Source organism: Mesoplodon bidens, assembly GCF_964165515.1.
Source record: "Mesoplodon bidens genome assembly, chromosome: 2".
Lineage (NCBI taxonomy): Eukaryota > Metazoa > Chordata > Mammalia > Artiodactyla > Ziphiidae > Mesoplodon > Mesoplodon bidens.
In genome coordinates this window covers 110,284,156-110,311,798 of record NC_138177.1, presented here as the reverse complement: position 1 = coordinate 110,311,798, position 27,643 = coordinate 110,284,156, and the positions used below count along the sequence as shown (strand labels likewise).

Here is a 27,643-nt window from a genome sequence, read left to right as displayed (position 1 = left end):
AGAAATATCTCACAAGAAACCCAGTGACAGATACCCTGAGGGAAAAGGTAAGCTGCGTGGAGGTCAGATCCAGGAGATAAATCAACGAAGAGGAAAGGAACATGTGGAGAGGTAATAATCCCATAAATAATGGAAGGAAACTTTTAGAACTTAAGAAAGTCATGAGGCCCTGAGTATCAAGCATAAAAGGAAGATCCTGCCAGCCTGTTAGTACTGTGGGAACAAGGGTTTTCTGGGATGATGGGAAGTTGGAAGCAAACACTACTTGGGGACTCCAGGGGACTGACTCTGAACCTCCCTGATGCTGAGTTTGGTTCACAGGCCAGAAGAGCAGAATGTCTGTGCTTAATGTTTCACATGGAAACATTAAGCACAGAGATTGTTACAGTTCTCCTGGCTCCAACAAACTTCCTTTGTTATTCTGTGTCACTAGCATCTGAGTACTAACCTTAGGGACTTTGCAGTAAGTCTTTTCCTTCCACAGTCCAGCTGAAATATTGTGGGGACCAATTTTTAAACGCCATATGCACAAATTACTTTGATAAAAATAAAAATACAAAAAAGAGAAAGTATTCATAGATGAAGCAATGCATGATTGTTAAAAGAAACCATTACCTTTATTTATGAAATATACATGAAGGTAGTATGGTCATAGTTAACAGCAGAGACTCTGGATGCCTGCTACTTACCAGCTGTGTGACCTTGTGCAAGTTACTTAACTTTTCTGTGTTTTGGTTTCCTGAAGAGTAAATGTAATTAATAGCACCTTTCTCATCAGACATAAAGATTAAGTGAATTAATACATGTACTACACTCAGAACTTTGGCACAGACTAGTACTCAATAAATAACAGCAATGCTGCTGCTGGGCTACTGCCGCTGTCACTGCTTACAACAGGAAAAAAGTATTGTACATAGAACTTTAATTTTGGAGTCAGAAGGCTTGAGTTCAAATGCCAACTTTAAAACCCAAAGAGTTTTATATCACAGCCACAGAAGTTAATCCCTCTATGCTTACATTTTGTCATATCTAAGACAGGAATATGAATACCTCCCTCTTTTAACACCCATCTATCTACCTAATCACAAACATCAACTGAGTATCCATATCAGGTATTATGTGGTGGCTGAAACAGAATCATAAATAAGATACAGTTCTGCCCTTAAAGAGTTCACAGTCTAGTGGGAAATACTCAAGAACCTTAGTTTTCTTTCACGTGAGTATTTCCTAAGGCTGTCTTTGCCTTCGGAGATGAAGAAAGGACCACAAGGGTCAAGCATGTGTTTTAGTACCACAAGTACTATGATTTAAAATTAAAAGCCAACTCTAATATTGTTGACAATTGTTGGGAAAAAAATGTGGCCAATTTCTGAAATTACTGTATTTTGCTATTTTAAGAAAAATACTATGAAGCAGTTAGGTCACAGGGAAGTAAGCCCCTGCAGGTGATATGGCAGTCTTAGGAGTGAGGGGACCAGAGATAAGCAGGCCCCCATTTCTGGTCAGAAGTGGATAAAACACCTTGGGGGGACTGAGCTCTGTTCACAGGCTGGACTGTGTAGTACACAACTTGCCTCTTTGAACAATCTTTTGAGACCTGAGTGTTCTTTGAATAAACAGCTCTCAAGCCTTTCTCTGAGAGGAGTCACTACTACTTGATCCCTTGTCAATTACATCCATCCCCTTTTAGAGTATCCTGCCTTGACACATAGGGTAGGAGGTTACAGAGAACATGTTCTTGGTAGCTCTTCTACGTCATCCCAATAACAAACACCTTATTCTAAAGCTTCCTGGGATTAAGAGTGTTTATTTTGATCATCCCATGTGAGTTGGCCATGGGTAGGGGTGGGACAAGTTATTCCCCTTTAATCTTTCACTTAACTCAGGGGTTTCAGAATGTCTACACTAATAATATCAGACAATCACTAACATAAGATGAAGAACAAAAGAGACGATGAATTTATAGGAAAGCCTAAATGCCTATTCTTTATAAAGAAATAATGCATGCCAACATATTTTCACCTGTTACCGTCAGTTGGCATTTAGTAGCCATGACTTAAAATTCTATATTTAAAACCTCACAGAAATTATAATGGCATCTCAGCATATTTGAAACAATATTAAGTACACTGAGACCTTTGGTATCTTTAGAAAGTAAGCAATTATATCACTATTAAAAATAATATCCAGAATATTTTCCTTTATTATATTAATATATAAATATACAGCACCATTATGTAAAACAATTATATACATTATTTAAAATCATGTATTTGGCTCATAATTGGCCTAGGTTTATTACAAATTCACTTGAATGGTTGCTACAGTCACAAAGAATGATTCTGGCTTCTTTTCTGTGTGTAAAATATTCCAAAAACCAAAATAAATTAAATAGATATTAATCTAGAGCTAAGTGAAGATTATCCAGCAAAAAAGGAATACTAACATGTATCTTGTTTTAAAGTTTCAATTGGATAATAAATTATGTTTCAAAAATCTTTACATAAAAACCCTAATAGTAACACCCATAAAATATAGCAACAGATAGTATATTTAATTTTTATCTAATTACTTTTTAGACTCATAGTAAAAACCTATTGCTTATAGAAAATAAATCCAACAATTTATCCAAACATTGTTACATAAGAAGTTTTAAGAAACTGTAAATAATTCTTAATACTCTCATTTTGATTCTCCGACTTTTCAAGACTATGTTGTATTTCTTTCAAACATACTTCCTGATGTTGTGCTTTCTAAATAAAAAAAGAAATAAAGATAATTAATAATGACATTCATATCAAAGGATAGTCATAATATAAAATTTATATACACAGGGCTTCCCTGGTGGCACAGTGGTTGAGAGTCCGCCTGCCGATGCAGGGGACACAGGTTCGTGCCCCGGTATGGGAAAATCCCACATGCTGTGGAGCGGCTGGGCCCGTGAGCCATGGCCGCTGAGCCTGTGCCTCGCAACGGGAGAGGCCACAACAGTGAGAGGCCCGCATACCGCAAAAAAAAAAAAAAAAAAATTTATATACACAATAATTGAATACATGGTTTTAAATTTTTTTAAAGAAAGAATCCTAACATCTGATGTGTTGATAATTAACTTAGAGCTCACTTTTCTTTAAAATCTAGAATAAAGCACATACATGGTTGATCTCTACTGTGAGTTTGTTGTAATACACCTTCATTTAGCCCCTAATTATTACATATGTAACATGATTAACTCAAATGGATTTTACTTAAAACTGTCACAATTAATTTCTATTACATTTAACATGACATATTTTAATACGAGTTTTTGCCATTTTCTTTGCCTAAAAGAATGACTTTTGCTATCTTAAAAACTGATAGAATTCTAGTTTTGATAATATGAATATTTTATTTTTAGAATCTTTTAAAAAATAAAATGAACTCAATATCATAGGTATTCTTTGAGGAAAAAATTTTAAATGTATTGTATTTTAAAAATATTCAGCTGCATATAAATTCCCAAGAGATCTGTTCACTGAAAATACTTTAGATAGACAGGCTGCAAATATCATCTAGCTTCCAACTAAAATGTAGGCACCTTGAGAAGAAAAATCTTTTATATTCTTCCTATCAGGTGTTCAGTGACACCCGATACCTTCTGAAACTGAGTGATGCCCCCAGGGGAAGTGTGGTGGGTGGTATGAAACAACTTGCTAGGCTGAGCTACACAAAGTCACAGAATGAATATAGTGAATCTTTGAGGAACATTGATTTTACTCAACAACTTGGGAGGGAAAAATATTAATACAAACACACATATTGTAAGGTAGAATGCAAAATGTACATGGATTTTAGTATAATATATAAGACTCCAAAGACATTTCAGGCTTCTTGATCTGAGGTAAGCTGCTGAGGGTCACCCTTGGGTCTGTGCAAGCACTCCGCCCTCCCCCGGAGCACCTGGGCAGAAAAATCTGTAGAGGCCTGCCACTGTGGGCAGGGCACCCTAGAAGACACCAGCATACAATTAACTATGAGACAGCCTCTCAGGGTGCTTACAGTTCAGATGGAGCTAAGGCTTGTATACAAAACGAATACTGAATTGCCAACTAAACTGCCCCTGGAAGGGAAAAAACTCATAAACCCATTTTTCAGCAATGTCTAAATCTATGGTTAGAATTCTAGTTTTTTACTACTGTAAAAATGATCAGGTTTAACAAAACATCAGATCTTAAATCTACCTATTTTAGCAGCTTTAATATTCCCAAGTACTGGGAATATTATAGCAAACACACCTCATCTTAATATACTTATTTTATTTTTTCAGAAGTTTCAATTACACAAAGAATATCACACATATTTTACAACAGAAAGTCTGACAGTGAGTTAAAAAAAAGAGTTTTGAAATAAAGGGAAGGCCTGTGCTAAATTAAAGATGAGAAATGTTTTGTTCTGATTATTGCCAAGGAACTTTTGATGGCAATAAAATTAAAATATTGCACGTCAAAACTCATTTAACGTTTGAACCTTTCAGGTTTTCAATGATTTAGATGCTTGGGAATGAAAAAATAGTTTTCATGGAGTCTGGCTCCTGGAAAAAATAAAGTATTATTTCCTGTGTCACTGTTAAGTAGATAGTTTTCAAGTAATTCAGTCACAACTAGTGCCAGCTTTCACAGTTTATGTCATCTGACTGTTTCATGAATAGTTAGGAAAAAACATTAGAAGACTAATTAAACACAGCCAATTTGGTATTCTCATCTCATGGCTGAGTGGACCAAAGCATCCACTTCACATGCAGATATAAAATGTTTACTTAACACCAACTTATAACTTTCTAAAATATAATATGCATTATTTAAGACATATCAAAATCTAACTCATAATAATAGTGTTTATCTTAAAAACTGAAAAATTCATATTAGAAAGAAAATAAGTCAATGATATCTGTAACTTTCATTAAGCATTTGTCATGTAAAAGTAACATGCAGGGAAAGGGCCTGATGAGACTTCGGGGGAAATGTAATAGATGCTACCAAGGATGCAGGATAATAATTCTTTGCCCAAATGCTGACATTTTAATTTTTTATGATTTATATTATTTGTTATTTTTAATACTATCAGTAAAGCAATAGCCTTGATTCCCCTCACTTTGTATTTTAATTGTTTATAACTAAACTCCATGGTAAGAATGTTAAATGCTAACTTATTTTTAATGAAAATATATTAAGCCATACTAATACTTACACTGTTCATTTTGCAAACAAGTTGGTTTTGTTCTTCATTTTTCTTTCTAAGCTCAGTTTCCAGTTCTAATATTTTAACTTGTAAAGCCCTTTCTCTAGATGACGTTTTCTCTATTTCTTCAGAAACCTGTAATTTTAATTAAAAGAATAAAAAAACTAAATGTGCTTTCTTTAAGATATGATTTAAAGCCTTGACATAGTTATACTGTATCTCTTCTTTCCAAATAGGTATTATTTGGATATTAGACAATTTAATTAGAAAGTGTTTAAAGATGTTCTATCTTGAGAAACGCATAGTGTAAGCATGTATTCTCCCCTTTGCTGTGTAAGTACCTGAAAAATTAGCTTGAAGTGGAAGAGGTATACGTATTTGCACTGCTCTGTGACGTTGGTAGGTTTTCCCCAATACTATATTTCTATAACCTGCTGAGACCAATTGCCATGTTTTATAGTATTTATATTTACCATGGTGTCTGGAGTGGTGGTGGGACATATAAAGTCCACAACCAACACTGATTACAGACTTGGATGGACAGAATTGGGAGCAGGGTAGGTGATATTTACACCACACACACACACACACACACACACACGAGATTGGTTTTTCATTCATTCACTTCCAAAATGTTCTGAATTTGAGTTTTCATATTTCTCTGATGGCTTATTTTAGCAGAAAGTCTAGCTTAGCTACATTCATCCAAGGATTCAGATACTTGGGAGCCTATTTGCAGGAATACTGGGTTGGATCCATAAGAATGACAGTGGACGCAGGGACTAGTTCAGGAGCAAGGAGCTAGTAGGAAGGATTGTCCTCTAATCTCACTCCCATGGACTAAGTTCTAAGTTATTATAGTTATTTACAAAGATTTCTTGTGCACAAATTCCAAGGGCAATTGAGAGGATAGCAGGATTTGAAGCTGTGGGAGAAAGGGCCCTCAGGACAAGTATCTGTGTCCTTTACAACGTCCAGCAGTGTAGACAATGGTGACAGTGCAGTGATGGCACTCCTCATATGGCAGGAACTAAAGACAACCCCATATTCCATTGTAGCAGGAAAGAAAGGAGAGAGCAGACACATCTCTGGGGACTGAACTCTTGTGAGAAGGAATCTGAGAGCATCTAGCATTTCCAAAGTCCATTTAGTCTGAACCCAGGATAAAGTCACTTCTTATTTTCCTCCCAAAGGTTGGGACTGAGAAATCTGGATTACACTTCTATCATTGGCAGTACATTTTACTACTTAGCTTTCATTCAATGATGTGTCTTTCAAAGTCAATTTAAATTGCTTTCCTGGAGTTAAAAAAAAATCAAAATATATCTATATGACACGCACGATTTAAGAGCCACATTTCAAGCATATCAGATGTTATCTCACCCTTGTGGAACTGCCTTTAACAGGCTTGGGAAAGACCATGGGTGGAAGAGAGTCTAGAGAGATAGATTCAAAATTTGGTGCTGGACATGTTAAGTTTGAGATGCCTATGTTAAGTGGAGATGTCAAATAAGTAGCAGAATATATGAATTTAGATGTCAGGATAGAGAAAAGTCTGGGATGGAGATACACTTCTGAGAGTTATCAGGGTATAGACAATCTCCTTTTGGCGTCATTCAATCCTATGAGGAAATTCATTATCCCCATTTTATCAATTAAAAAACTAAAGTTTAGAAAGTAGCTTGCCCTGGGTCAGGGTATAATGTGTCAGAACCAGAATTCAAATCTACTTCTTGTGGATTCCAAAGCCCACCTCGTGTCTTTCAAGATTACATTTTCAAATCACTTGATAAATTTACCTCTTCTTTGAGATCTTCCTGAATCATTTTCCCCTCCTCTCCAGAATGAACTAATCACACGCCCTCGGTGTACCTTGTATCTTCCCTGCATTGTAGCACCTACTTGCTGGATGACATTTGTTTGTTCACATGTTATCTCCCTACTGGACTGTGAGTGTCCTGAGAGCTGAGGCCAGGTCTTATTCATCTTTGCATCATAAGCACTAGCAGAATGCTTGACAGACAGTGAGATATTTATTAAATGTTATCCAGATGGATTTAACCGGAAATTAATTCTTGTCTGTATTTATTTATACAACAACATTTGCCAAAAGAAAAGGGAGTTGAGCTTTATAGCTCACTGAATCCTGATCAAAACCAAAAGGTTCAATAATTTGCATATTTGTTGTGGTTTCATTTAAAAAAAAAAGAGGGGGGACTACTTTAAAGTGTTTTCCATCTCTGCCCTTTACCCTGCCACATCATCATTTATTTAGTGAAGTAACTCTGGACCAGTAATCTATCTGTTTAGCTCCAAAAGGGAAAAGCAAGTAAAAAACAAAAATGTAATTGCTCCCTTCACCCTGTCATCAGGATAAAAACAATAACTGTAGGTTTGGCAAGATGAGATATTGTCTGTTTCAAAAGATGACTCTTTGGTAAACTAATTTAAAAGTTTCTGAATAAAGGCCATCTGTACCTTTTGTCTTCCTTCTTCTAAAGCAGCTTCCAGCTGTCTGGCCAATGCTCTATATTCTGCAGATTTCTCTTTAAACTCAAGATTGGTATGCTTAAGACATCCTTCTTGGTTTGCCAGCTTCTTTTCAAGCTCTTTATTTTCTGCATCCATCTGTTCTAATTTTCTTTTTACAGAAGACATATATTTTTAAATTATAGTGTGTAGAAAAAAAGGTAACACCAACTTTAAGTCAATTTAATACTTACTGTTTAAGGTTTTCATATTTTAGCTGAATAAGATAATTTTCCTCTTCCAGAGAAAGCTTTGTCAGAAGATCATGATTTTCATCAAACTAAAGGAGAAAAAAGTTTTCTTGGTTATTTTCTTTATAATCAACTTCCAAAGAAATCTATATAGTTTATTATTAGAACAATTATAAAAAAGAAGAAAGTATAAATATTATTACTCCTATACAGAGAGACACCAAGAAATATTATATTGTTAAAACACAAGTTCTTAAATTTCTGGCTAATTTTTAAAAAACTATGCTGCTTCACAGAAAATCTACGAAAAATTTTACTGAAAGATGGCAATTAAAACATTCTGAGTAATGTTTTATTGAAAAAGAACATTTATTAAGTAAATGTGAAGATTTTAAACAGTAATCTCCTATTGTTGGATACTTAGGGTTACTCTTACAGTTTTCTGTTTCTCTTACAGATAGTGATTGATAATTGAATATCTGTGAAGTTGTAACTCTGAGTACAAACCATATTTGTGAGAAGCAAAATAAAATAGATAAGCAAATCAACCAAAGACACACCTGCCTATGCCGAGACAGAATATTCTTCCCATTGCTTCAAAAGCTATATTTAAATAGTTTTTTTTTAAATCTCCTATGCAATTTATTTTATTTATTTTATTATTATTATTATTTATTTATTTTTACATCTTTATTGGAGTATAATTGCTTTACAATGGTGTGTTTCTGCTTTATAACAAAGTGAATCAGTTATACATATACATACGGTCCCATATCTCTTCCCTCTTGTGTCTCCCTCCTTCCCACCCTCCCTATCCCACCCCTCTAGGTGGTCACAAACCACCGAGCTGATCTCCCTGTGCTATGCGGCTGCTTCCCACTAGCTATCTACTTTACGTTTTGTAGTGTATATATGTCCATGCTACTCTCTCACTTTGTCACAGCTTACCCTTTCCCCCTCCCCATATCCTCAAGTCCATTCTCTAGTAGGTCTGTATCTTTATTCCTGTCTTACCCCTAGGCTCTTCATGACATTTTTTTTTCTTAAATTCCATATATATGTGTTAGCATATGACGTTTTGAAAAAAAATAGAATTTTTCTCACAATTTCAATTAGTAATTTAGGTTATCTATGTGATTTGACATTTTCCTAGAAAGATCTCTTTTCAGGAACTTAAACTCAGCAAAGTTTTGTTTGCCTGTTTTTAAAAAGAGGATGCATTTCAATATTAAATCCAGATTACATTTGAAAGATAGACAGGGAATCCTTCCTAAAATTATTCTGCAAATAAAGAAAAAGACTTGCCACCACCTTTGGACATGTTTCTTTGAAAAATAATTAATTAGGGCTTCCCTGGTGGTGCAGTGGTTGAGAGTCTGCCTGCCGATGCAGGGAACGCGGGTTCGTGCCCCGGTCCGGGAAGATCCCACATGCCGCGGAGCGGCTAGGCCTGTGAGCCATGGCCGCTGAGCCTGCGCGTCCAGAGCCTGTGCTCCGCAACGGGAGAGGCCACAACAGTGAGAGGCCCGCGTACTGCAAAAAAAAAAAAAAAATAATAATAATAATAATAATAATTAATTTAAAAAATATTTATTAAGTGTTTACTATGTGTTAGGCATTGAGTTAGGAGATGGCTGTATGGCACCCACGATCTCTCTTCTGATGGAGTAAGAAAAGTATATGTTGAAAAAAATAATTGAGAATAATACAAATAAACTTGGTACATAATTCTAATTGAAATAAATGCTAATTTTTGTAAGGTAAATTACAATAATTTACCTTATCCTAACATTAAAAAAATATACATGTAAACATAGCTTTGTTCCTTCGCTCATGCTATTACTATGTCCTCAAATGTCTAAATACAGATTTGTATGAATAAACTAAATCAGCAATTTTAACTACCAATTTTTTAAAAAATAGCTTGAAAATAATATAGTATTTGCATGAAACTGACCTTTTATCAACTTACTTAGATGTGAGTAAAATAATCACCCCCTGACATGAGTGCCCTCAACTGGTGAAATTATTCCAAAGCATTTAACACATCTAGCAAAAATCAAAATGATGGTTGGACACCTGGCCCTGAAGCTCCCTAATGACGTGTGCTTGGTCTGCACATTTCCCCTTGTGGTGCTGCAGACTCTCCTGACACTCGTGAAGCCTCTGTTCTGCTGCCGTCAAGGAATCGCGGTCGTGCTCTAACTCCTTCAGATGAGACTCCATCTGGCCTCTCACCTGAGTTGTAGCATTAGGGAAATAAGTGCAAGATCACACATTCAGCATTAATGTTTTTACTATCTTAAATACTAGATATGCTTGTAATATAGTAAATGTTTTAGGTATAATAGTTTTTTAAAAAAGATTAGTTTCCAAAAAGTTTGCTGAATAAACGAATATGGTAATATTAGCTTGCAGGGAGACTGTTTAAATTACTTAGGAAAGTAAACTTTTTTGAATCCTGTCATTTATATTCAAGTATAGATATTACTAAGAAAGCTGGTATGGTAGTTTTCTGCTGTCCAGCCATCAGTCTAAAGTAACTTTAGACTTTTTGTCATTCGATCTGGTAACTCGGATATTTCAATTAAAGCAGCCTTGCTGTGCTCAGCTTAGTCCAAATCAGTGGGTTTACTGTATATAAATTCAAAATAGCTAATATCATCAGTACTCAGTAGATTATAATTTGATCATTAATGTTACTATGTTACTAAGAACAAATCTAACTGTATCTATATTAATCTCTGGCTGCTGCAATTCTTCACTGCAGCACTTTTGTGGAGATGTCACAAGAAGCAGCCCTAAAAAAATGCTTGTACTGCTAATTAAGAAAAAATAACAAGACATAGGGCACTTAGGATGTTCATAGGGAGGGAAAACAAGAGCTAGACTCTTTCCCTGAGACAGGGAACACACAGAGCTGCTGTGCAACATCTGGCATTCTTGATCACAAAAGATAAAAGTAGAACAAAGCCTACCTCTGGGTCCCCAAACATGTAAGAGCACATGAGAAAACCAGGAGATTTAAAACAGTAGGGAAGAAAAAGGAAGCATTTCATTAGAAAAAAAAAAAATAATGGCTTGTCTGGTTTAGTATCAGTAAGAAGACATTGTGACTTCACAGTATTTGAAAACCACAGGCTCCTGTCCCATTGGTCTTTTGAAAAGGTTTTTTAAATACACATTTATTTAGAGTGCTGCCTACAAAAGAGGAGACATTTGCATTGGTATGTCTCATGAGAAAAACTGATCAAGAGGTATGAAATGATTTCTTATCTGCTCTGCTAAAAATAGGTGAAAAGTATTGATAATTCTAAGTTGCACATTTAATAGGCTACCTTTATCTCTTTTAACCAGCAGAATATCTGCTCTGGCTGACCTCTTCTTCACATTGGTGCCTCACTCAGACTTCTCAATTCCAAGATGTGGGGACAACCCAGAGACAGTCACCTTATTACACTCAGTTGGAACTGACCAGTAACATCCCATGATGTCCCCAGCCGGGAGTCAGGGGAGTCAGCGTCCTACAACTTTTGCTGCTTCCTTACCAAAACAATGTGAAAAGACCCAAAAAGGGATGCAGTTTCATTTAAAAACTTAAAAATATTCACAAAAACATCATAACTTGCCAACACTGAACTTCCCCTCATTCTTTTGCAGTAGGATGAAAAAAAAAAGTAAATGATGTTGGGTTTTTTAATGTTATTTTTCTTCCATAAAAGCATTTAGCAAAGAGTAATTACTTTGCTTTTTTACACAAAAGATTTACTACCAGAATAAAAAGGTAAGATTAAAAATGAAAGGTATTCAACTTTGCATGAAGCTCAGTGATAAATAAACATTTTTTCTGCTTCTTAAGTCTGATCTTGTATCAGAAAAATTAAACATTTATGTTATTTTCCAAATATTTAGGAAAAAGTAAAAAAAAACATTCACACAAACAAACATTTCAAGCCTGGATGAAACATCATGTCCTTAGAAAACAAACTGCCACAGAAATCGAGAACAGATAATTTCTAGGTCTAAACTAAAGAAAATGACCAAAATTAAAGAATTTATATAAAATTCATAAAGTACAAAACATACATAAAACATTATTTTATTGTTTAAAATGTTAAACTTACCTTCTTTAATTTCTTATTTTTGTTTTTTGTTATTAGGTTATTCTCTTGTAGCAAACTTTCACATCTGCTTTCCACCATTTCAGCTGCTTCTTGCAACTTCTGTATCTGAAAATAAAAAATATTATTAGAGTAAGATGCATTATTTTATTATTAGGACCACTGTATGAAATAAAAAGCTAAAAAATTGAATTTCAATTTTAAAATTTCAATTTTAAACCCATTATCATTTTCCTATTAATACTCTCAGTATGTTTATCTAATGTTATTCCTTCTTTAAATACAGGAATCACTCAGTGCTGTATTCTAATCCACAATCCTTTTATGATTTACCTGTCTTTTCCCATCAATACTTCTAGAATCTTCACCTGAGCTCTGAATATTAGAGAGAGATCCTCATTTGCAGGTACATGTCACTTTAAAGAATCAGTCTCTGGTCCAAACTAGCTCCCAAACCAATTATTTCACACTCCGAATGAAAATCTGCTCAAAAAATATCTGAGCACTTTATACAAGGCCCAGAGTCAAGAATATGGTAACTCATCTACAATATTCTTGATGGGGGATTAAACCAAAACAAACAGCTGGAAGACCCAGATGACATTCCCAATAACACATTGCACAGTCCATCACAGCCTCCATTCTTACCTCCAGCTGGGATTACTGAAATATCCTAACTGGATGTCTCAACTCCAATTTTCTATCTAAACCATTGGGATGGAGCGCTTCCTACTTACCTACATTATGCCCCTCCTTAAGTTTTAACCTTTAGTTCATTATTCTTCAATTCAAACACTCTCTTCCAAGAAAATCAAGCTCTTTATTGACAGTTTGTTACCCATCACTCAAGGACCTACATAAGTCCCATCTTTCAAATGAAGTTTTTCTTAAACTTTCCAATACTTAAGCTTTTCTATAAATTACCAATTAACACACTCTCTATTCCATACATATTGTCATCTGTTCTTTTCCAGGTCTTTCATGTGAGTAAATCTGAATTATACTTTACTTATTTGGAAAGAGGAAATATTGTGCTTTAATGATCCTTGAAGGGATTCATTATTCTAAATCAATACCATTAAAAATACAAGATGACAAATATAACCAAAATTAACTAACAGGACTATTATAGGTTCACATTACACCTATGTAATTAATTTTAGATATACTTTTAGGAATAACCAATATAAACACAGGATATTTAAATCAGGAATCAGCAGAATCATCATTTTATAAAAGTATTTGGGACCTTAAGAAATATTTGGGATATATCATATTTTATCACAAATAATAACTCTACCTTTCTTCAGTTCTGCTTTTTCAGATCATAAACAAATGCAGTGTTTTAAATTATCTACCAAATTTAACAAACATTAAAATAAATGCAATGATCACCTGAGTTTTATAAACTTCAATAAGGGTTTTCTGTTGTTTTTCTACCTCTTGCAATTCTAAGAGCTCATTTTCAACAGAGGCAATCTCGTCCTTCAAAGCAGCTAGTGTAGTCTATTAAGGAATATATAAATAGATTTTATAAATCATTAGAATTCATTTGTACTCCAGTGCTATAGCATTAAAAAACATAACTCATTTATCAACGAAGCTAATAAATTAATTATTTCTGATTGCATATAATTACCATCTAAAATTAGGAATTTCAGGAAGTTAGTAAGATTTATGAGCAACCTTAATAAGACTTATTCAAGACCTATTTTTAAACTTTAAAAATTTACTGACGAAAAAGACTTGGAAAATAGAAAGACCATGTTCCTAGAAGGGAGGACTCAATACTCTTGACATATCAGTTTTTTCCAAATCAATAAACTTTACTGTAATTACAACCAAAAGTATAACAGTTAAGGGGAAGAGGAATATGATAAAATTAATTTAAAATTCATATGGAAAAATAAAGAGACTAATAAACATTTTAAAAGATACTAAGTAGAGAATCTCAGTACTTATTAGATATTAAAATGTATAAAGAACTAAAATTATTAAGATACTAACATAATAATATAGAGGTCTATGGAATAGAAAAAGAAAAATACACTAAGATTATATTTAGTGTATGACAAAGGTTGGGTTTTTGAATAAATGGGAAAAATATGGATCACTATATAATGGTAATAAGACAACTATTTATTAGGAAAAAAGCAGATTTAACTATTTGCCTTCAGCAAACATGATTTTTATATTAAACAATTATATATTTATTTTAATGTATTAAATATTTAAAAGTTAAGCTTAAATTTTTTCACAGAAGATCCAGGTAAAATTTGATTTGATTTTAGGATAGCAAAAACCTAACTAAGCATAAAATCAAAAGATGATATCATGAACTGTAAGAGTCTGAGATTTTATCCTCCAAGTTTACCAGTTAGCCTAGCACAGTTTCATGCATGCTAGCAGAAGACACAAAACTCCTGGGTCAGAGTCTTAATTTCTTTATTACTCAAAGCAATAGCAGTAGCCAGATATTAGCATTTGTGTTCGTTTCCAAAGCCCCACTTCCCAAAGAGCAACACCAAGAGGGCCAGATGACACCTGTACATGTGGTGGGATGTATAGAGAAGCAACTCTGAGTTTAGGGAACCCAAATCTCTTATAACAGACAGTAAGCATGCCTTTTCACAGAAGGAAACATTGTTATCTTCCAAGGATGTTCACTATACAAACATCCTTGAAAAGACAGTCTGTATCTGGATCACAGGCAGTCAGATGTGCAGAAATGTGAGACTCCCAACAGAAGCCGAAAAGGAAAAAAAGTTATAATATACACACACACACATACAAACACACACATGCATATATATACATACATATGTACATGTACATATACCTCCAAAATTTCATAGCCCCTCAAAAAACTAAAGAGCCTAACAAAATGTGAAAAAGTAAAAGATTATGACAAAAGATTAATACCCTTAATACAGAGAGAGGTCTAATATAATAATTAGGAAAAAAGACATGTAAAGGATAATGAGTAGGTAATTCCAGAAGGCAGAAATGTAAATGATCAACAAATACATGAAAAAATATACTTACTAGTTATTAAAAAATGCTCTATGCAATGGATAGTCTTCTAGTAGTGAACATAAGAAGCAAAAATCCCTTCCATTGTGAGCTTAATGTACTCCACGTATAGACAGACACAAATAAGGGGTATATAGACAAAAAACAAGAAGTAAAATATATCATACACAAAAGCAAGACAGTAAGGACAAGTTGCGAATGGGCCAGGGAAGCCTCCTGAGAAAGGGACTTTGGAGTAAACACCAAAAGTAAGTATGGCTCTTTGAGAGAAGAGGATTCCTGTAGAGAAAGGCAATGGTGGGAGAAAGCCTGGCCAGTTAGGGGAAAAAGCAAGAAGGCCAATGTGGCAGAAAGCAAGAAAACAAAGGGAAGCGTGGAAGGATATGAGGTCAGAGAGGTAATGGAAAGCCAGATACTATAATGCCTTGTAGATATTTACTCTATTAATCAAGGTATCACTGAAGGGTTTTGAGCAGAGCAGTGACATGGTCTGAATTACATTTTTTTTTTTTTTTTTTTTTAATTTATTTAATTAATTTATTTATGGCTGTGTTGGGTCTTTGTTTCTGTGCGAGGGCTTTCTCTAGTTGTGGCAAGCGGGGGCCACTCTTCATTGCGGTGCGCGGGCCTCTCACTATTTTGGCTCCTCTTGTTGCGGAGCACAGGCTCCAGACGCGCAGGCTCAGTAATTGTGGCTCACGGGCCCAGTTGCTCCGCGGCATGTGGGATCTTCCCAGACCAGGGCTCGAACCCATGTCCCCTGCATTGGCAGGCAGACTCTCAACCACTGCGCCACCAGGGAAGCCCCTGAATTACATTTTTATAGGAACTACTTTACTGCTACGCTGAATGCTGACTGCAGGCGCAGGGGCAAGGGCAGAAGCAAAGAGAAGAGGTAGGAAGTCACTATAACAACGAGACATGATGGTGGCTTGAACCAGGATGACAGTGATGCTGGTGAGAAGTGGTCAAATTCTGGATATATTTGAAGTAGATCTGCTGACAAACTGGAAGCAGGTGTGAGAGAAAGGAGTCAAGTAACAGAAAGGATGACTGCCGTTAACTGAGACAAGGAAAACTGTAGGATGAACCATATTGGGGAATATAGGAACTCTATTTTGGACATGATAACTTTGAGACACCTATGAAATATTCAAGTGGAGATTTCAAGTAAGCAGTAGAATACATGTCTGGAATTCAGGGGCAAGGTCTAGGCTAGAGATATAAATTTGAGAGCCCCCAGGATATAGATGGTATTTAAATCCCCAAAACTAGATAAGATCACTTATCAAATTTGGAGAGATTTGTTTTAAAATTGCCTAGTACTGGAAAAAGTATAGGGACCCATTCACGATGGGTGATCTGGAAATATATAAAACTAACATTAAGAATGGGTCTTCCTTTTGACCATATAATTTCACTTGCAGAAATTTATCCTAAGAAAATATATATGCAAAAAGACTAAAAGTATCCACATTTTTATTTATATTATAATAGCAAAAAACAAAACAAAACTGGAAATAGTCCAAAATCCCCCAAATTATATATATGCTAAAAGAGTAACTTTACTTATCTTTCAGTTGTAAGATTATAGGTGATTTTTAAATTTTTCCTTTTGTGCTTTTCTGTTTTTCAAACTTTCTATAATGAACAAATAGAACTTTGTAACCTTCCAAATAACTTTTGTTGTTTTTAATACAGGAGGTCACTGGGGCCCTAGAAACAGTATCAGCTAGTATATCCTTCATTTGAAACTAAAATCTAAAATAATTGAAAGTAACAAAATACAACATCTAGACAATTTTACATTGTACATAACATAGGCCAAATATACCTAGATGTTTTTCCTTAAACAAAATTCAGAGAATATGTTAAAAATACATGTTTTTGAATTATTTATAAAATATAATATGTAAACTTTAACTCAATGATTTTTATATGTAATTTAAAATTAATTCCATTACCATGTAATTAAAAACCAGACTTAAAATTAATGAAATATCCTTCTAATTCCCTCTCTGAAGGATATTAAGGAAGTTAAGAAAATAAACATAATAAATAAAATTGCTTCCTCTTCTAGAATAAAATATTTAAAGAATTAATTCAATAAATATTGAATAAGAGCTAACTATATGTCACACCTCCCCTGATTATCCTGTGCATACAAAGATGGGAGTTTATGAGGAAAGATTCATCCTAATTGAGAAGACTTTGGGAGGAAGCAGCATTTAAACTGAACTTTAAAGGAAAGGTAGGGTTTATATACTGAGAAAGAACGCATTCCAAACTGTAAGAACAGTAAAACTACAGGAATAGAGGAAAACATAAACAAGTTGCAGGAAATAAGGAGTATTCGTATTTGGCTCGCGTTCAGGATAACTTGAAGGCTACATTCTCTAGTCTCCCCTGTAACTAGGTGGGGCCATACACCTAAATAAGAAGAGTCGACTGGTATGGAACTTTCAGGAAGTCTCTCTAAAGAGGAGGAGATGGGGAAAAATGGGGAGAGAATTCTTCTTTCGTTTCCCTCCATCCTGTTATTTGAATCTTGGCTATAATGGATGGAGCCACATCAGCCATTTGAATGGCAGAGTAGAGAGCTAAAAAGTAGCTAGGTTCTCTGATGCCATACTGGTTTTGAACTGCCAATTCTGGCCTTCTTTTCCATAAACAGATTCTTTTCTGTCTTCTATTTACTGTCCTCCAAAAAGAGTATTAAGGAACTGAAAATGATGCCATCATCTTTAGTCAAGTCTCATCAGGTTACATGTATCTATGGCTAGGAACTCAAATACCCTTTTCCTCAGAATGCATAAAAGCTTCTTCCCCATCTTTACTCTGGGTACACATAAAAACCAATCATCCCTTGGATTTGACTAAGTTGGAAAATTCTTTCCGGTTATGAAGCAGCCAAGAACATACTTTCTGGTTTCAAACGGACCATGCCTGAGGTTATATCCTATCATAACCGTGACACCTAGAAATAATCTTATGCATTAAAGTTAATGTAATTTTGGATGATTCACCTAACTGCTAAAATTGGAGAGTAAATAAACTTTTTTAGGTTGAGACAAAGAGACAGTTATTCAACTTCATAAATCTTAGTACTGCTGAAAACAACCTTCACATGTATTTGTATATACAACTATAAACATCTAAATATCTCTATATGAGTATGTGTGCATATATGTGTACATACAGATATATAGATATAGTTTTAGAAGCTACTTATTATAATGATATTCTAAAACTCTGAGAAACATAAAGGAAAAAATGATACAAGAGCACTACTCTAAACTTGCTGTTATTTCAAGTTACTTCTACTAAGTAGACTAAGTTGTCATTATACTATACATATATACATACACACATACACATAGTACCTTTAGTTTTGTATTCTCAAGATTCAGAGTTTCATTTTCATGTTCAACTGAGTGAACTTTTCTAAGAATTTCTTCACATGAATTTTTTCCATGGTCTTCCATTTTCTTCAGGTCTTCCAAAAGATTAATAATTTGCCTTTATAAAAGTCACAGAAATTTTCATTCAAACAGTGTGTTTCTGAAATTATTTTTGTAGGGTAGTTTCAAAAGTTAATAGAACTCATACAGCAAAGAAAATAGGAAGCCGTAATCTATATATAAGGTTACTACTACTACCTGAGTAACTGATTAGAAATAATCATCCATTGATGGTGTCAATGAAAAATTACACAACATTCTCTTTGCTAGTCAGTAGAACATCTAAGCTATGATCCACAGGTAGGTCTGTCTTTCTATCATTCACACATGTGCACACACATACACACAATTTCAGGGAAAAGGTTAAATAAAAGGATCAAGTGAGGCAATAAATAATCTTTAGAAGCAAATCATATACACTAGTTTTCAATGATAAAACTGAAGAAAATATACAGAAAGTAAAACATTCAAAAACAAATATATAGTTATTTATTGTTAGCTTAATAATAAATTACAAAGCATAGAATATAAGTATTTTTACTTCCCTGGTGGCGCAGTGTTTAAGACTCCATGCTCCCAATGCAGGGGGCCTGGGGTTGATCCCTGGTCAGGGAACTAGATCCCACATGCATGCTGCAACTAAGAGGCCCACCCACCACAACTAAGACCCGGTGCAAACAAAAAAATAAAATAAAATAAATTAATTTTAACAATTGCTGTTGTTGCTGATGTTGTTGTTAAAAACATTTTAAAAAATCTGCTTATATATAAAAAAATATATTATACTACATATATAAATATATATAAATATATGTAAATGCATATATTTGTAAAATATGTGCATTTTTAATTTTTCTTTGTTATGCATGTAAGACGCTTTAAGGAACAATAACTTGTGAACACCAATGCAGTTTTAATGGGTAATCATTTTTATTGTATTTTTAAAGTAGACTAAGAAAAGTTTATAAATTATAAATAGCAAAAATAGCAGATCATATAGAAAACAGCTTTACCACATGTAATCCATAAGAACCAAAATACAAACTACTCAAGTTGGAAAGAACAGAAAACACTTCTTATAAAACAGTAAAAAGGCTCTAAATTTTTTTTCTTACTTTTTCATTGTTTCGATCTGAACTTCCAATTCAGTTTTTTCTATTACAATTTTCTCATAATGACTTTTCCAGACGTTGGAAGCTGAAACTGTTTCAGACAACTTGGCTTCCTAAAACATACATAAAGTACTCATCTTGTAATTTTATAACACTGGTTTTGTCCAGGGTCCTAAAAACAAATACATTATAAACAAGGAAACACTCATCCTATAAAGTATGGAACTTTTGTTACAGAAAATTTCAGTGTACAAATCTGAACACAGGAAAACTTTAAAGTAAATTTTAATAATGACTTGATAATACTATTACTTTATATGCACATAGTGGCAGTTCCAACTTAACATATTAAGGATGTTGATGGAACTATTTTCAAACAATGTTTCATAATTACTGAAGATAATTCCCTTTATATTTACTTAACTCTTATTTGTCTTTCTCTGTCTGACTTATTTCACGTAGCATAATACCCTCCAAGTCTATCCATGTTGTTGCAAATGGCAAAAGTTCATTTTTTTTATGGCTGAGTAACAGTCACCCGTGTGTGTGTGTGTGTATGTATGTGTGTGTGTGTGTATGTGTATATACACACACACCACACATCTTCTCTATCCATTCATCTGTTGATGGACACTTAGGTTGCTTCCATATCTTGGTAATTATAAATAATGCTGCTATGAACATTAGGGTGCATATATCTTTTTGAATTAGTGTTTTCAGTTTTTTTTGGATAAATACCCAGGAATGAAATTGCTGGGTCATATGGTAGTTCTACGCCAAGCTGTTTTGTAAGGTCACCCCATTGGCTTTCAAACACTAGTACTGTCAGCAAGAAAGTAAGAGTGGTAGTGGTTGGTTATCCACTTTGAATGTGAACTACCAGAGGTAGAAATTTTTGTCTGTTTTGTTCATTGCTAGGGTCTTGAACAGTGCCTGGCATAAAGCAGATTCTCAATAAATAACTGTCAAATGAATCTACTCTTTACAAATCCACCTAGAGAGCTGTAGCCATTGTACTCCTTCTCTACAGTCTACAGAAAAACAAATTCACTAGAATGACAACAGTGCCAATAATTATTAATCAGAAGACTCAGAAGTAGTGATATGAACAGTTAACATTTATTGGGTGTTTCCTTCTTTCCTTCCATCATTTATGCACTCACTGAACAAGTATTTATTCAGCATCTATTATGTGCAAGACATTTTTTGTTTATATTTTTAAAGCAATATTTTTAATATATTGAAAAAAGACTAGTTTTCTGTTTTTATATTGTATGTAAATGAATATTAATATGCATTATAAAGTGTAAGTTGGGCAATTATATTAGAATATAAATTAAGATATTTAGAAATTTTACCTATAAAATAAGGGCTAAGAAGAAAATTTAAGACATTGATGCAATTAATTGTTGTGGGACTACTTCTAAAGGAGTAGTCAAGGAAGACCCCTCTGAAGAGATGTCAAGTAAAAAGATACCAGAATGATTTTTAAAAGAATCAGCTATTATTGAGCCTGAGAAGAACATTACAGCCACAGGCAACAGCACAAAACAATGAAACAAACACACTCCATGTATTAGAGGAATAGAAAGGAGGCCAATATGGCAAAAATGTAGTCTGGCCAGGCACTGTGCTTTGACATATATTTTCTCCTTTATTCCTCTTTATAATCATATGAGACAGGCAGTATTATTATTCCCTATTTTATCAATAAGGAAACTGAAGCTTAGAGAGGTTAAGTAGCTTACCCAAAGTCACAAGGTTAACAAATGGAGAAGTCTTCCTATACTATAGTCTGGGACATGGGTGACATGGTGCTAGTTAAACAGGAAAATCCCAAGAATGTTAATGACTCAGTTTTTACCACTCAAGAATATTTTCAGGCATTCAACTAGGCCTACAGCCTTATAGATTTTGCACTTAATGCTCAATTCTTTCATCTAATTAAATTCTTCTGAATATAGTTTAAATATTAAGAGTTTTAAAATGTTAACAGTTGAGCTTATAAAATATTAGATTGTTTTGTTTATACAGCATTTATGCAAGTCTGTTTTCATTTCTAAAAGCCTCTGATAATTCTACAAGCCATAGCGTAAGTTCTTAAGAGGTAGGACACCAGTGAGACATTAAAAAGAGTAAATATTTTATGAACTGGTAATTGAATAAATATAATTCATCAAAAACAACAAAACACTAAGTCCATTTTTCAACTTTGTTAATACACCCAAAGATAACTTTCACATGGTGGGTTTACGTCAGCAAGTAGATTTAAATGCATTACGGAGTTTAAGTGAAGAGAATTACTGAATAAAGTCATACGGTCTAATAACATAAAACAGCATTTCCCAATCTGGTATTCCTCAGAACCAGTTCCAAGAGTTGCTTTGTGGGTAAAACAAGAGTTCTGTGGTTAAATAAGTGGTGGAAAACTCTGAATTCAATACCCTCCTTGACACTGCTTTATTTTTTCTGAAGGCCTTCTAGGAGCCTTTAATATTATGTTAATGTGCTTTAATTCAATGTTAATATGCTATTAGCACTGAAGTGGTGTTACCCTTAATTGGCCACAGATGCTTTGGGACTTAACATATCCTTTAAATAAAGCCCCAAGGAAATGCTGATATACTTCAATAAGCAAATCTGTCATTTTATGTAATCTTTCAAAATAAAGGCTAAAGCAAAAATGTATGAGTAAAGTTTTTCTAACAAAATTATTATATTAAGCATTATGAGGTTAACTACATAAACTAAGGACATAAAACAATTCTTTAAGGAAGAATGTATATAACTTACCTGCTCTCTAATTTGGGAAGTAAGGTTTTCCGTGTTTCCAGTAAAATGTTTAATCCTTTGTTTGTAAATTTTAGATGCCTTTTTTAGAGCTATAGCTTTTTGCCTACTTGATTCTTTCATCATTACAGCCTCATGCGTACTCTTCTTCAATTGCAATTTCCATTCTGATATTTTGGTTTCTAAGCTCTAAAAAAATATTAGCAGTAATTAAATTATTTTAGAACGCCAACGTTTACATAAACATTGTTAAAATATGTAAAAATCTTCCACACAGAATTTATCAAAAGGATTAATCATAAGATTAATAAAAAGCAAAACAGTGAAGAAAGGTGATTTCACCAGTTTATTTGTAACCAGTTATAGAATGCAAATTTATAAAGTATAAACCTATATAAAACTAATACTACTCTTACTAAAGATACTAATATTGGTGATTATGGTAAAAACACTAATTTCCTTAAAACTTTGATTAACTAGAATTTTAAAAAATTTCCCATCTAGATTATACATAGTACTAGTTACTGCAAATCGAAAAAACATAATTTAGTTGGAGACAATTCAAACAACAGGTACATAAAACTCAAAGGAATCAGTAGCTCCCCAAATATATTAGGACTCTTTAGTTAAAATAATAAATGCTTAAAGGATATATGATCAAAATCTATAGATCATGAAGAGTATAGATGAGATAAACATAAACTTATTTACCAAATTTTAATTTACTAGAATTAAGGAGCATGCTTTGACATCTGAGTTACATCAAGGACAATAAAAGTACTACTTTGCCTAATAAGTAGTAAGTTTGTGGAAGTTATTATTCTAAAACCACACAGGGTTCAATAAGAGTTGGGATTATAAAAGTTAGGATTAAAAAAAGGGTAAAAAGATGTTTGAGGGCATGTTTCTATCCATTGAATTTGATAGTGTTAATTGACATGACTGTTTCCTTACATATTTCTTGAGGATATAACTAGACACAGAACATTAGGTTGGGTGAAAGATGGATATGATTTAGTGTGATAACTCTCATGTTTTCACTTCAAATTATCTTAAGACTTCCTATTTAAAAGTATTTGAGTACTAACTATCTAAGAACTTAAAGACTTAAGATTTTAATGCTTTTACATTTTTTGAAAGTTGTGTAATTCTGAAAAGAATGTAAAATTATTACAGAATTTAAGTTTTAGTCTTCCATTCCTTGGACACTTTAATAAAAAAAATTAAAGGACTCAGTAAAAGATGGAGCTTTTCTACTTTTTGATCAACAATAAGTATGCTTAATTTCCACTAAACTTGAGATTAAGAAGTACATGCAAATCAAAACTACAATGAAGTATCACCTCACACCAGTCAGAAGGCCATCCTCAAAAAATCTACAAACAATAAATGCTGTAGAGGGTGTGGAGAAAAGGGAACCCTCTCGCACTGTTGGTGGAAATGTAAATTGATACAGCCACTATGGACAACAGTATGGAGGTTCCTTAAAAAACTAAAAATAGAACTACCATACGACCCAGCAATCCCACTACTGGGCATATGCCCTGTGAACACCATAATTTGAAAAGATACATGTACCCCAATGTTCACTGCAGCACTATTGACAATAGCCAGGACATGGAAGCAACCTAAGTGTCCATCGACACTTAGATGAATGGATAAAGAAGATGTGGCACATATATACAATGGAATATTACTCAACCATAAAAAGAAACAAAATTGAGTTATTTGTAGTGAGGTGGATGGACCTAGAGTCTGTCATACAGAGTGAAGTAAGTCAGAAAGAGAAAAACAAATACCGTACGCTAACACATATATATGGAATCTAAAAAAAAAAAAGGTTCTGAAGAACCTAGGGGCAGGACAGGAATAAAGATGCAGATGTAGAGAATGGACTTGACATGGGGCGGGGGAAGGGTACGCTGGGACGAAGTGAGAGAGTGGCATGGACATACATACACTACCAAATGTAAAACACATAGCTAGTGGGAAGCAGCCGCATAGCACAGGGAGATCAGCTCGGTGCTTTGTGTCCTCCTAGAAGGGTGGGATAGGGAGGGTGGGAGGGAGACGCAAGAGGGAGGAGATACGGGGATACATGTATATGTATAGCTGATTCACTTTATTATAAAGCAGAAACTAACACAGCACTGTAAAGCAATTATACTCCAATAAAGATGTTAAAAAATAAAAGTAAATAAATTTTTTTAAAAGTACATCTTAAACAAGATCTAAAGACTTGATCTCTTTGAAAAGTAACTTGGTGGACTACGAGAAGAAGCAAAACATTCCTAAATCGTCTTTAAAAATCTATCTAAACTAAAAAGTCCCACAAAACGTTTTAATACGTAGTTGGGGAAAACATTTTAAATAAGTATAAAAAATCTACTTAAGAGAAGCGAAGAACCCTCTCCACCAACCCAAGAAATACACCTGTCATTCCTCTACAAAACCGCAGGGTGTCATCATCACATCATGAATAACAGCTACGCTTTCAGTTAAAAATCCTTTATCACTAAAGGTGCAATAAATTTTTTTGAACAAGGTTCCAGTCAAGACTTTCCCACTAGATTGATCAAATCCCATGCCTGAACACTATTAGGAAGTGTGCTAAAACTATCAAATTATTTTTATAGTTTCAAAATAACCCCTTCACAGTCATTTGCCAAGTGAATGGATGTATATTTAGAGTCAACTATTTGCCTTTTCCTATTTCCAAAGACTTATATTTGCAGCATATTATAAAGATAATTATTCTCTGTCTCTTCTAAAATGTGAAAATATTCTAACTCTAATTACTATAGTTTAAAGATCTAGGAAGAAAAATGAGTTCAAAGTACCTTTGGGGTAGTTCTCAGAGAATTATAATGTAATTAAAAAATTTAAAAGACGCAATACAATTTTTGAGTCATCAACAATACTAAAAAAATGAAATTTATATTGTTAAACTGAATTCGTTCATTGTGTTTGTAGTCTTAAAGAAAAAAAAAACAACTTGTTAAACCTAAATAAATTCCAAAACTGTGTGTTAGAAAGAATGTAAAAAAAATCCATGACCTAACGCAACTTCTTCTAATCATTTCTAAACAGTAGCATTTTGTAAGGGGATGTGAACTCAAAGTATTAGACAGGTGAATATCATGGCAAAACTTAGGATTTTAGCCTTATATTCACTCTCCTAATTATCTAAAAAGGAACTGTTAAACTTAACTTTAAAAAGTTATTTAATATTTTATTTTTAAACTGAAGAAAGTATTTTCAAGAACTTCCCCAACTGCTATTTGAGGACAAAATTAAAAATTGTGTAAGTAAGATAAACTGAAGTATATGATCTGAGATGTTAAATTACATGTATTCTCTTGTATTTACCATGAGAGAGCAAGGCAATTTCAACTCTAGTTCATCTGCAGTGCCCTAGGACACCGATGCAAAAAACACAGGGAATCTTTGGGGGAAAGTGCTTAAAAGCACCTGTAGGCAGACAAAAGACAAAATTTATATCCCACATAAGCCTGCTTAATGTCCCTTTGATGGGCAAAAGCTTTTTGCCATTGAAGAAAAAATAAACAACCCCCCCATATGCAGTCTTGAAACATGTGCCTGGACTGCAGACATCTGCCGTGATTCAGGAGGATAAAAGCAAACAGAAATTTAACACAGAAGTCCTCACGCTCAGTGAGGTTTGTCTTTACACACTTCTTCCAAAAGCAAGAACACTGCTTCTTTTCCGTTGGCAAAAATAACGACAGTAGATCCAGTTAGCTTGTGTCATACCACAGCAACCTCAAACTCTCATCTCAAAGTGACTGTGAGACTTCCACAAGAATATTTAAACTGCTCAGTTTAAACCAGAAAATTCCTCTTAATTATCCTGCTAAACTGTGTAACAAGGAGGTTACTCAATTATCTAAACACCAAGACTAGGTTAACTGATCTTAACGTTATTACCATTAGTATATTGTCTGCTTACTAAGTACGTGTGAGAGTATGTATGTATATGTATAGATGCATAAAAGACTAAATACTATATACCAAATATTAATGGTTTCAGTATTTTAATTTTCTGTTTTATATTTAACAAATTTTCCAAATACATATAAATTAACTGATAATAGGAGAGATTTTTAAAGTAATTCGAGCTTTATAAATCTTTCCCAGGTTGGTACTAAAAAGTCACAGCATTTTATTTTTTTATATTGGTATTTGGAGCCAAATCTTTAGACAAACCAGAAATCTTAAGATTTACCTCAAATATGTACTTCCCATGGCAACACTTAAATTGAATTTTCAAAACCACTAAATTCCAAAATTAAGACTTTATTGTTGTCCATTACTTTTATCAATTAAACTATAAAAATGGGTGAATATTTATAACCTTTATGTGTTCTTTTAATTTATCATTCTCTGCTTCCTTTTTATGAATTTGGAACTGTAGTCGTTCATGTACTACTTTTACTGATTGTGACAAACGGCTTGCTTTCAAAGCATTTGCCTATAAGAGAAAACAAAACAAAGCAAAAATGTGTTATTTGATGTATTTCTTCACAATATTGAACTTTACGGTACTTAGACGTGATCTAAAAAGTTGCTAAAGAGCAAAGTACAACACTTCCCCAATTACAAATGGATTTTATATAAAACCAGGGGGATGTTTTCTCCTCCCCTTTTTTATTTAATAACTCCTAATTATCTTTTTAAAAGTTCCTGTCTGTCCTTCTAAGTAAAATTATGGGTATGTCTAAAATGCTCCTACAAACACAGAAATTCCTTAACTTATACTAAAATTGAAATATATATTTATACATAGGTCCCTGACTTAGGCCAAGTACCCTGAATGAAATACCACAAAAATCTAAGAAGAAAAAAAAAACTCTAAAAAATTAAGATATTATATTTGATGCATAAAACTTGTAAAAATATCCAAATAATCTAAAAATATTTCTATATGTATTTATGAGGATATGGGGGCCCGGATGGAAAGAAGAGAAAGAGGGAGTCAATATTAAGAAAATTTGATGAATTAGCTCAAAATTTGCTTACCTTTTCATTCTGAAACAAACAAGAAAGTTCTTGGATATAGGTCTCCTTTTCAAGTACCTTCGTCTTAAGATTCTTCAGCAAATATAATGTAAAAGTTAGAAATATCACAACTTGGATAATGCTGGCTAATTTTATAAAACCAACCAGCATAC

General features: G+C 33.6%; 1 protein-coding gene across 9 annotated transcripts in view; it reads right to left on the bottom strand.

Annotated features, from left to right (window-relative positions):
- Positions 1-2,180: 2,180 nt before the first annotated feature.
- Positions 2,181-27,643, bottom strand: part of ODF2L (outer dense fiber of sperm tails 2 like) — a 56,699-nt gene continuing 31,236 nt past the window's right edge. For 8 of the 9 annotated variants that reach the window (XM_081225965.1, XM_081225964.1, XM_081225963.1 and 5 more), the window contains 12 exons: positions 27,492-27,563; positions 26,827-26,943; positions 22,455-22,640; positions 19,665-19,774; positions 18,472-18,607; positions 13,451-13,561; positions 12,059-12,163; positions 10,014-10,172; positions 7,938-8,023; positions 7,693-7,855; positions 5,224-5,349; positions 2,181-2,753 (listed from right to left, as the gene is read on the bottom strand). In XM_081225965.1, coding sequence (XP_081082091.1) covers positions 2,625-2,753; positions 5,224-5,349; positions 7,693-7,855; positions 7,938-8,023; positions 10,014-10,172; positions 12,059-12,163; positions 13,451-13,561; positions 18,472-18,607; positions 19,665-19,774; positions 22,455-22,640; positions 26,827-26,943; positions 27,492-27,563 — 1,500 coding nt within the window. In that variant the 3' untranslated portion in view covers positions 2,181-2,624. The remainder of the gene's footprint in view (positions 2,754-5,223; positions 5,350-7,692; positions 7,856-7,937; positions 8,024-10,013; positions 10,173-12,058; positions 12,164-13,450; positions 13,562-18,471; positions 18,608-19,664; positions 19,775-22,454; positions 22,641-26,826; positions 26,944-27,491; positions 27,564-27,643) is intronic. The other variant, XM_081225968.1, reaches the window with a different exon arrangement.